The sequence below is a fragment of the Asparagus officinalis genome, chromosome 2 (genome assembly GCF_001876935.1).
Source record: "Asparagus officinalis chromosome 2, Aspof.V1, whole genome shotgun sequence".
Taxonomy (NCBI): Eukaryota; Viridiplantae; Streptophyta; class Magnoliopsida; order Asparagales; family Asparagaceae; genus Asparagus; species Asparagus officinalis.
In genome coordinates, this window is record NC_033795.1 from 70,405,925 (window position 1) to 70,417,503 (window position 11,579).

The following is an 11,579-nucleotide window of genomic DNA, read 5'->3' on the forward strand; positions in this document are numbered from 1 at the left end:
ACTTTTCATATTAATTAATGTGGATTTTCATGTTTACCGAGTGGAAGTATGACAAAAGTTCCTTGAGAGGAGGAACTTGTTTTCTTACAGCCCAGGGGTGGAGGCAATTTTCTCTTCATCCTTTGGAACCAATCGCGTCCAAGTAGATTAGCGTATTCTCATCTCCTATCCTATTCATAGACCTTTTCCAAGTCATAATCTATTTCTCTCACTTTTATAGCCGAATCCACAATATTATCCATAACAATCTCATACATACGCATCCCCAAAACTTCGCGACTCTGGGCTCATATGTTGAAGAAAAGCGATGCAACCAGAGAATAGATCCCTGAATATTGATTTACTTGTTTGACTGCTTCTGAATAGTTGGAGGTAGAATTTTGATTGTGAATGATTTCAATATATCTAGACAAAAATTTAAATGAATGTAATATATCATGGGTAGATGGTAGTCGTATTTGAAATGTATCATAATGATATTAAATAAATGAACAATTATGATTTCTCTAACTTATCGTCCATACCATTTAATATGTGCAAGCACAAGAAAAAAAGCAAATTTTGGTCTGTAAAAAAATAAACGTACATACAAAAATAAACTAAATTCAGAAGGAAAAAAGAATCAAATTTCCTTATTTCCCTATCAAAACACAAATTTACACATTTGAAGGGAGAAAATATATATATATATATATATATATATATATATAAATATATATATATATTGTATGTTCAATAATTAATATCCGCTTTCCCTCTCCCCTCTCTTTCAAAATGCAAAACAAAACCAACCCTTCTCACAATCCTCTACTATCTCACTCCCTTTGTAACTAAATCCATCATATTATCCATAACAACCCCAAAAGCATCCCTAAACCTCACAAACTCGGAGCTCGAATCCCCATACACCAAACCAGGCATGAGCTCATACACTATAAACCTCCTCATCTCCTTCCTCTCCTCATAGCCAACACTCTTCAACCTCTCAACCACATCAACTTTCCCGTGTCTCACCTCTTCTTTATCGATAAATACTGAATATTTCCTGTGATCCTCAGGCAAATGCCACGGATACTGATAGTAAGCAGTGAACGGATCGAAGAGGACGGGGATGCAGCCGGAGATTAGGCTATCGAATACTGATTTTCTTGTGGGGCTGTCTCCTGGAGGTTGGAGGCAGAACTCGGAGTCTGTGAATGACATGATTAGTTTGTCTGGGGTTGAGCAGGCACCAGAGCTACAGTTAAGGAACCTGTTGATGGATACGGATGAATATGATTAAGGTCTTTGACAGATTTTTTCCATTTTAAGGAAAATTGTTTCTCGCCCTTAGGATTCGAATTACGACTTTCATTGAACAGTTTTTCTATTTTTTTTTTTTTGGTGCAAAATATTTTTGTCCCTGTGTTTGTACTTCGTGGTGATCCTTGCTGTTTTAATTTATCTACGAAGTCATTAGTAGATGCTACTCATATGTATGCATAAATTTCATTTTAGTAGGAACATGAAGTTAAACCCGAAAAATTTTAATAACAAAAAAATGAAGAATAAAAGAAAAGGTGAGGGTTTAATTTCTGCCGGTTTATTTAACAGGAGTTTCAGTGCAAAGTGCCTGATTGAACTGCAAATATCTAACTACTATCTGACTATATCTCTAATTCCCTATAACTAATGCTTTTTAATTCACCTTTTACTTATTGTGCATGACCTGACTAGTCACTGTTATTAGTTAGATAATGTAGCAGACAGACATCGTTAATTAGTTAGTTTAGCTCTATTTTAAAACCTCTGAAGATATCAGCATTTTGCTATGGAATCTGAAGAATATATATATTGTGGGAGTACTTTCCACGAGAAGTTCAAAATTTCTTACCTGCAATCATCACTATTGGCAACACAATTCTCAATTAACAGAGACCTAATACTCTCCACCTGCTCAGGCCTCGCCGCCCCTGCAAAAGTCACAAGATTCTTCCTCCCTGACCACCCGATCTTATTCTGCCACTCAACAACATCAGAATCCCCCTTCGGATGAAAATGCGTCGGATGAGGAATCCCAACATCCCTCACTTCCCAAGGCTGCCGTTCAATCAAGAACTTATACGGCGCTTTCATCTCATCCATCATCAAGAAGTTGCTCCCCCAAGAATCACCCTCCCTCCTTCGAAAATCCCACGAAATCTTGCCCAAAACAAACATATGATCTCTTCCTCCATTCTTCGTCCACGAATTTTGTGCCTCAAGCCACTGTACAAGCTCAAGCCCCAACATGTCCTTTGTTTCAACCGAAACATTACTGAAATGCCATCTCAAAATATCAAGTCCACCATAAAATGGTACATAGAACAATTTTGCGTTGTTAGGCTCCAAAACGCGACAAGGATGCTTTAGGATTCTAGAGTGGAATATGAGCTCGAGGGAGTATTGATGTGTTCGGTAAAAGCTCGGGCCTAGGTTGGATATGCGCTCGCCTTTACCCTCGTTGACAAAGTAGTTGCATAAATTTGTCCAAGGGAGGAGATTGTTGCACTGGGATAGGAGGTCGCGGTTGAATTTGGGAGGGAGGTCATAGACAAAGATTCGCCTCCCATCGCACGATTTTCCTGCGGTGGGCCCATCAGAGGCCCAGGATCGGATTATGTTAAGTCGTTCACGAACGATTTTGTACGCGTTGCCTCTCTCAGTCTCCTCTGTCGAGTTATTCATGACGATAAATTTGGAGATGTTGTCGTCTATATGGTTGAGCGTGATGGGATTTGAGGTGTTGGGAGGGAGGGGAGGGTGGCTGAGGCCGCCGGAGATGCAGTAGAGATCGAGCTTGGGGGAGGAGATGCAGATGTGGAAGGAGGAGGAGAGGAGGGTGGAGGTGCACCAAATTGTTAGGAAGAGGAGGAGGATGAAGGTTGGGGAGATTGAGAGGGTTGAGGACTTCGTTTTTGTTGAACTTGTGGAGATTTGGTCTCTAATGGCTTGGTGCAGGGGGTCCGAGGTCCGCCTCCGAGGAAAAGAAGAAGGAGCCATTGTTTGTTGTTGTTCTTCTTCTTGGTGGTGAAGTAGCCATGAATTAATGTTTGATCTTGTTAATATGTAAGTGTTAGGGTTGTAATATAACATGCATGCACGTTTGTTACGAGGAGGCACGTTCAGGTGATAGAAGCGTGTGCGCATGTATTAATTTTGCGGCCTACCATCGGATAGAATATGTAACTAGTAGGTACCTGCTTGTGATGAATATTGGAGGTGGGTGTGGAATTGGTGGATTGCATGTTTAAGTGGACTTCCCCTTTAATTAAGACTGCCCTTGAGTATGTGTCAATTTGGAAAATAATTTTCCATTATATATAATACATGCGAACAACTATACTGCAGGAGTCTGTAGAACAAAGATATGTTATTGCCTGGTCCACATGGGAAATGCATGTGTTGAATCCATCTACGACAAAGGATATGGAGAACTCGCAGTGCATTTATGGCGTGTTGTTAAAGACAAAACAATAGGTCGTTTGTACTGCGGAGGGCCAAAGTATTTAGTATCTTCTGCGGTGGTAATCTTCTTTATAACATGATGTAGCTCATAATTAAGACGAGGATATGTTATTGGTAAATATGGCCTGCAATAAAAAAAAAACATAGAGGATTTGTATCATTTGTGGTAGTTTGGGATTGCAAAGTATGTCAGCTCAAAGGAACTTACTTTTCCGCGTCTCGTGCACGTCAAGTGGGAGTTCCTATATTTTCATAATCATCAGCAAGAAGAACAGGGTGTCAAAGCAAATCAAACCTCCCATACCCACAAATGTAACATGTTGTGCGCGGCGGAAGCTCGAAACCATACGAACAAGAAGGAGATAAATCGCAACCAATAGGCCAAACACAATATCACATCAAGACAAACAAATTTTACGTGGTTCGGCAAGTTGTCTACGTCCACGGGGCAAGGAGGGGGTTCTTTCTATTAGAAATCAAGAGAATATAAATAGGACTACAAATATCATCAAATAAACCCTAAAACAAAGCCTCTAGATCTCTTACAACTCTCCCACAATTGGATGCAACAATCCCCTCTCAAATACTGCTCACAACATCCTTGTTTAACCCTAATTAATTAAGATTAGGGTTATATATCAACTCAAAAACGAACCGGGTCAAAACCTGTAACCCAATTTAGAACCGCTAAGCGGTCGACCGCGACGGTCGACCGCACCCTCACGGTAGAAAGCAAAAACGCATACAAGGTCCTCACAATCGACCACAACGGTCGACCGAATCTCATCCCGAGACCAAAATCCATTACATGGTCTGTGCGGTCGACCGCGGCGGTCGACCGCCTCACATCCAGAAATCCTCCTGAACCTCGTGCACGTTTCCGGTCGACCGCAGCGGACTCGCGGTCGACCGACCAACTCCCTGGTAGTTTTCCTGTCTGTTTCCTGAGCTGTTCTTCGCCATGTTCGCCAATCCTTCAAATCTCCACTTCGTTGAACTTTCTTCCAAAACTGAGCCGACACCAAATCATCCAAATGTCCCACTTATTGCGTCCAGGATGAAGTGAAAACAACTCATTTCAACGGACTCAATACACAACAAGTCGGGAACCTAAACGAGAGCTCAAACACTCTCCCCCCATCGAAATCAACAAATCCAAACCGGCTGCATCAACCAAGACTGTCTACGTATCCTCTTGCCCAAGGAATCAAGCTGAAAGTAGTTCATCCAAATGTTCTCCAAAGGCTCTCTACACTAAAAAATATTCAATAGCTTCAAACAATAACCAAATTTCACACATGAAACAACTTTGGTCAACATATCCACAGGGTTGTCCTTCGTGTGGATCTTCTACAATATGACGTCTCCATCATCTAATATGTCACGATCAAAATGGAATCTAACATCAATGTGCTTCGTGCGTACATGATAAACCTGGTTTTTTAACAAATAGATAGCCGACATGCTATCATAATATACCCGAAGGGTCTCCTGTGCAATCTCCAAGTCCTCCAACAGTCCACGCAATCACAAAGCCTCCTTAACAGCTTCAGTCACTGTCATATGCTCCGCCTCTATAGTAGAGAGTCATTGTAGACTAAAGTGTACATCTCCAACATACCGGTGCTCCTGCCAATGTAAACACATATCCTGACGTAGACCGGTGCTTGTCAAGATCCCCCGCATAGTCTGAATCCATGTAACTAATACAATCCTGCTCATTCTTTCCACTCTTCTGGAAAATCAATCCAACATCCATGGTGCCTTTAACATACCATAGAATCCACTTCACGACTTCTTAATGACCCTTCCCGGGGTCGTGCATGTACCTCGATACCATGCTCACGGCCCGTGATAAATCACGCCTCGTACACACCATCGTCACATCAAGCTACCCACTGCACTGCCATATGGAACCTTCGACATGTGATCTCTATCCTCAATAGAAACATGTGACATATTAATTGAAAGCTTAAAGTGGGGAGCTAATGGAGTGCTAACTGCTTTTGTATTGCCATCAAAGCTGAATTTCTTCAACATCTTTCACAAGTAACTCCTCTGTGTAAGCTTCAATCTCCCCTTCACCATGTCTCTCTCGATCTCCATATCTAATATCTTCTTTGCTTCTCCAAGATCCTTCATCTCGAACTCGGATAATAGCTCCTCTTTCAACTTTCGAATAGTCGAAGAATTTCCGAAAGCAATAAGCATATCGTCAACATATAAAAGCAAATATATATGCTCACTATCCTGTAGCTTATGCATGTAAACACATGGGTCATATGGGGTCCTCGTGTACCTATGGCCAATCATAAAACTGTCGAATCTCTTGTACCACTGTCGCGACGATTGCTTCAAACCATAAAGAGATTTCTTCGGCTTGCAAACGAATTCTTCCTTTCCTACAGCTTTGAATCCTAATGGTTGTATCATGTAGATCTCCACATCTAAATCTCCGTGTAGAAAAGCTGTCTTCACATTCATCTGGACCAAATCCAAATCCAGCTGTACCATCAATGCTAATAAAATCCGAATCGATGAATGCTTCACAACGAATGAAAATATCTCATTGTAATCAACGCCCTCGAGCTGTTCATATCCCTTGGCAACCAATCTGGCTTTGTACCTAATATCCCAATAGAAGATCCCTCCTTCTTCGTATATACCCATTTGCAACCAATAGCTTTCTTACCCTTAGGTAGCTTTGTAAGTTCCCAAGTATCGTTTTTCTAAAGAGATCGCATCTCTTCTTTCATAGCTTTCCTCCACCTGATCGAATCGGGGCTAGACTCTGCCTCTCCGAATGTGGATGGAACCATATCATCAACGACCTTCACTGATAATACATATGAGACTATGACATCATTATACCTAGTTAACCGATGAATCACCCTTCTAGGTCTATTTGCTGCTATAGACTCCTGAACATGACCATGCTCCTGAGTCTCACAATCCACTGTATCCTCTATCTGCCCGGCTGTCATCCCATCTCCTCCTAGTGTCACCTCTGTAGGAGCCTCAATGGATACAATGCTATCTGGAGTGGGTGGAGTCACATCATCCTCTACTTGCTGCGATATCTCTTGAATCTGGTCTTCCTCCACCTGCCGAGGAACTTGAGGCCTCATCATATACGCCTCATCAAATATGACATCCCTGCTAATAACTATCTTCTTGTCCTGTAGATCCCATAACTTGAAGCCTTTAAATCCATCTCTAAATCCCACAAAGACTGTATTCCTCGCCCTTGGATTCAATTTATCATCACTAAAATGATAATAAGCAGGATACCCAAATATCCGAAGCGACTCATAGTCACTAGCTACCGAACCAGACCAACGCTCCAAAGGAGTCTTCCACTGTATCGTAGTGCACGATAACATATTAATGAGATGGCTCACATAAACCAACGCATTTGCCTAAAAGGATCTAGGCAATCCACTCTACGTCATCATACATCACATTTTCTCTAGCAAGATACGATTTAATCTCTCAGCCACTCCGTTCTGTTGCGGTGTCTCTCGAACTGTGAAGTTTCGCCTAATGTCGTGATCCCGGCAAAACTATAAAAACGGATCACTTTATACTCTCCACCGTTATCTGAACGCAGAGTCTTCACTTTTCTACCTGTCTGCAGCTCCATGTTCTTCTTCCACTCCACAAAAATATCCAGGACCTCATATTTATGCTTCATATGGTATACCTAATTCCTCCTGGAATAGTCATCAATGAAAGTGACAAAATAGTTGGCCCCACCAAGTGATGTGTTCTTGGAAGGGCCTCAAACATATGTGTGAACGTAATCCAATATACCTTGGATGTTGTGAATAGCGGTGCCGAACTTCACTCTAGTCTTCTTCCCAAATACACAATACTCACACAACTCCATCTTGTAGGTCTTAGCACCTTTCAATAGCCCCTATTTCTGTAGAGATTTATCACTTGTGTGTCCTAATCTTATATGTCATAAAGTTATAGTATCCTCCTCTGTAGTGATAAAAGTTGTCAGACCCCCTATAACTGTCTTGCCCTACAAGTTGTATAGGAAGTTTTCCCTGACTCCTCGCATCACCACCATAGAACTCTTCATGACCTTCACGATAGCATTCTCTAAGATCACCCGATAACCAGCTGCTTCTAAAGTACCAAGAGAAATGATGTTCTTCGTCAACTGCGGCACGAACCTCACTTCTTTCAACTCCCACGCCACACCATCATGCATCCTAATCCGGACTAAACCAATACCACCAATAGGGCAAACATGGTTATTACACATAAGCACAACATCCCCTCTTTCCAGCTCCCCAAAGCTGAAGAACCAGTTCCTCCTTAGGTATATATGATATGTGGCTCCCGAATCCAACATCCAACATCCACTTTATCTTGATCCCTAAATAGAGATAAGTCTACGCCTAACACGCGTTGCCGGTTAGTCTTTTCCCGTCAAAATGACAAAGGCTATGTATTCAAAATCATAGCATCAAGACTAAGAGAGTTCATTCTCTTAGCACAACGTTACATGTGGAACGGACCTAGATAATTCACATGCTAGCCCGACTCAAACGGTAGTCGGTAAAGGCTTATCAAATCCGTTGATGGCTGAGGGTTTGCCAAAAATCCTACGCACATTTGCAGGCCCATCGGCTTAATAGATGTGAGTCGAGACTTAAAACAGATGCGCCAAAGACAAGTCTCAAAGACTTAGTCAAAAATGCACGGAAGCCACTTCCATGTCTTAAGTCAAAATGTTGACCCGCGATGCAAAAAACCAAACGCCGAGGTCACACCTGTGTTCCAAATTCAACATGCAACGGTGAAACCCGCATCTCAAGTTCAAAATGCAGGGTCCACCCCCACATTCCAGAAGCAGGATTATGGCGCATACCTTCACACAAGTCATGCATGGAAAATCCCTTCAACCAAGCTACCTTCGAAGCGAGTGCAGAGAACAACTCCTTTGTGACAAGGAATCAACAGCTCCAAGATCAGAGTTGAGATCCAAAGTATTCCGAAAATTCGTCCCAGTCAACCGCGAACTTTCGAAAACTTTGGAGGGGGTTCTGTAGGCTGTCTAAAAATCACAATAGATAGTTGATCCCCCATCAAACACCGATGATGGAAGTTACAATCTGACGACTTCCAGAAGGCTACAATTTGAGGACTTTCACGTAGAAGGCTACAATCTGACGACCTTCACGACAACTGATGAAAGCCCCAATTCAACAGCCTTCACAATCAACATCGGGAGTTACAATCTGACGACTCTCATATTTTCAAGGAGCCAAGACAAAGATTACAAGAGGAATCTGACGATCTGTGCAAAGCTCTAGCAAAAGAGACTACAAATTGACGGTCTCTTCATATTAGAATGCAGATATCTTTCAAACCGTAAGGAATTTGGCCAAACGGAGGAAGCAAACCGAAGCCTTCGGCTCAATTCGGATGGCCCCGTCTCGTCGAGATAGCCAATTTTCATATGTAATTCGTTCAATTCCGACGTACGGTTTGAAAGTTATGACCTGTTCTTCGTAGCAAGTTGTGTTCTGAAGTCCGTCTGCAAGACTGGACTTCGTCAGAACATTGGACTTAGCCTGAAGCCCGCCAAGCCCTAATCTCTAAAATAGCACAACTGTGCGTTTTCAGCCGTGCCCAGGCTTAACTCTGCGTTTTCAACATCAAAACGCAGAGTTAATCTCTAAAATAGCACAACTGTGCGTTTTCAGCCTTTAAACAGGCACAACTCTGCGTTTTCAGCCTAAAACGCAGAGTTCATCTCTAAAACAGCACAAACTGTGCGTTTTCAGCCTTTAAACAGGTCAACTGTGTGTTTACAGGTCAACTGTGCGTTTTCAGGCCAACTGTGCGTTTATGGGCTCAACTGTGCGTTTTTAGCCTGAAACAGGCCAACTGTGCGTTTTCGGCTCAACTGTGCGTTTACAGGCCCAGCTGTGCGTTTTCAGCTCAAGCTGTGCGTTTTCAGCTCCAGCTGTGCGTTTTCAGCCTTAACTGTGCGTTTACAGGCCCAGCTGTGCGTTTTCAGCTCCAGCTGTGCGTTTTCAGCCTTAACTGTGCGTTTTCGGCCCCAGCTGTGCGTTTTCAGCCTCAACTGTGCGTTTCAGGTCCAGAAACGCACAGTTCGAGCCCAGAACGCTGTTTTCAGCGTTTTGACTTGTTCAAAGCACTAACAGAACGGTTTCCAAACCGTTTTCCCCACGATTTGGGGAGCTGTTTAAGAGGGGGGCAGTTACACCCCACTCAGCCCATTGAGGAGCTAATTAAGGGGGCAGTTACCACCCCTAAATCCCCTATAAATAGTGGGAAACTCAACTGAGTTCGGGCTCTCCTTTTTGGAGCTGACTTTTTGGGGATCCTTGATCGAGCATCTTGCCGCGTTCTGCAGCAACAAGGAGTTTTGGAGACCAGCAACAGGAGCTTCTTCCTTGGCTTATTAACCGAACTTTCGGTTCAAATCAACTCTTTTTCAAGAGTTCAAACTCGTTCAGAGTTATCAACTCGATCAGAGTTCAAAACTTACTCTACGAGTTCTTCTAAAACTCGTTCAGAGTTATCAACTCGTTAAGAGTTATTTTCAAACTTGCTACGCAAGTTCTCCACAGCGTCAAATCGTGAGGAGAAGACATCGTTCCAGTGAATCAAGACGTTCGGATCGTCAACGAGAAGCAAACTCGACGCGAGCATTCGAGGGAGGCATCTCATCGCCACCGTGAAGAACCCAGAATTAAACAAAGGGGAGAATCAAATTCATTCTTCTCTCTTTTGTAATCGGAATCCAAATTGTAATTGAGTTTGAGAGAAATACAAGTTAATTTTTCTTTCATTGTCTTTTTGCATCAAATTTTCCACAAACAAAAGATGGCGACTCTGCTGGGGACTAGCTTCTCTGACGAGGAAGTGGTGGTGCAATCCGACGTTCATCTCACTGGAACGACCGTTGAAACTCTGATTATCGAGTTTGATCAAGCCAAGTACGAGGAGACCCTCTCCTCCGGATCCCTTAGCCCCAAGGCTATGCGCAAGATCCACAAAGTTTACGAGGAGACTAAAGCTTCAGTTGTAGCCAACTCATCTAAAGACTATCTCCCATGGGGGTTGCACTGTTCATACAGTCCCCTCCCTAAGAAGAAAGCAAACCCTGTTGCCCTGCTTCTCTCATCTGCCATGATGCTCAGACATCTCCAGTTCCCATCTTTTGCCGATCGATTAGAATCTGCAGTTAAGCATGTGATTGCTGACGGTAAATACAGGACCAAGGACTTGGGCGGTACAAGTACCACCCAAGAGGTGGTCGATGCTGTTATTGCTCAGCTCGATTAATACGACTCCTTTCTAATTTACTGTTTATTCTGTCTTCATTTTTATTCATATACAAAGTCGCAACATTATTGCAGGTTTGTCTCCTGAATCTTGTGCGTAGTTTTTCCTTTGTTTGTTGCTTTTCTTCTGTTTTCTCCATTCAATAATTACACTCAGTTTGGATATTAGGAGGCATATAGGATTTTCTACATGGAAGTTTATGTAACCTGAGAAATAAGGAAAAAAAAGCCTTGGAGATTTTTTGTAATTTGAAGAATTCTAATTTGGCTGCTGTCTGAAATGCTGTATTCCGATGCTACTGTGCTGATAGTGGAATCTGTTCTGAGTGTTGTACTGTTTATTCATGAGAATGATCTTCATTGATGGGCAAGTCCATTGCATTTGAAGTTCAGAAAGTATCAAAGCTCGGCTAAATGTCATAAAAATCCCCTCAACTTTGGATGATTAGCAGAAAACTCCCCTTAACTTTTAAAATATCAAGAAACGACCCTTAACTTTAGGGTTTATGAGGAGACCACGCTTTAACTTTCAGATATAAAAGCTTGAAGTGGAAGGGGTTTTTGTGATAATTCTTCCTATACTTAGGGTTTTTTTTTGATATTTTGAAAGTTAAGGGTGTTTTCTGGTAATCGTCCAAAGTTAAGGGGGTCTTTCCAATATTTAATATTAAAGCTCACTCAATTAAAGTACATTCAGTGGTGCCCTCCGGTATTTGTCAGGTAACTTCTGGGCTTCTGAGTTCACGGTCCATGTTAAAA

The 11,579-nt window shown here is 42.3% G+C and overlaps 1 protein-coding gene across 1 annotated transcript; it reads right to left on the minus strand.

Annotated features, from left to right (window-relative positions):
- Positions 737–3,021, minus strand: LOC109831283 (xyloglucan-specific galacturonosyltransferase 1-like). Its single transcript, XM_020398616.1, has 2 exons — positions 1,874–3,021; positions 737–1,252 (listed from the first exon to the last, which is right to left on the minus strand). The coding sequence occupies exons 1-2, from the start codon at positions 3,019–3,021 to the stop codon at positions 811–813; spliced, it is 1,590 nt and encodes a 529-aa protein (XP_020254205.1). The 3' UTR covers positions 737–810.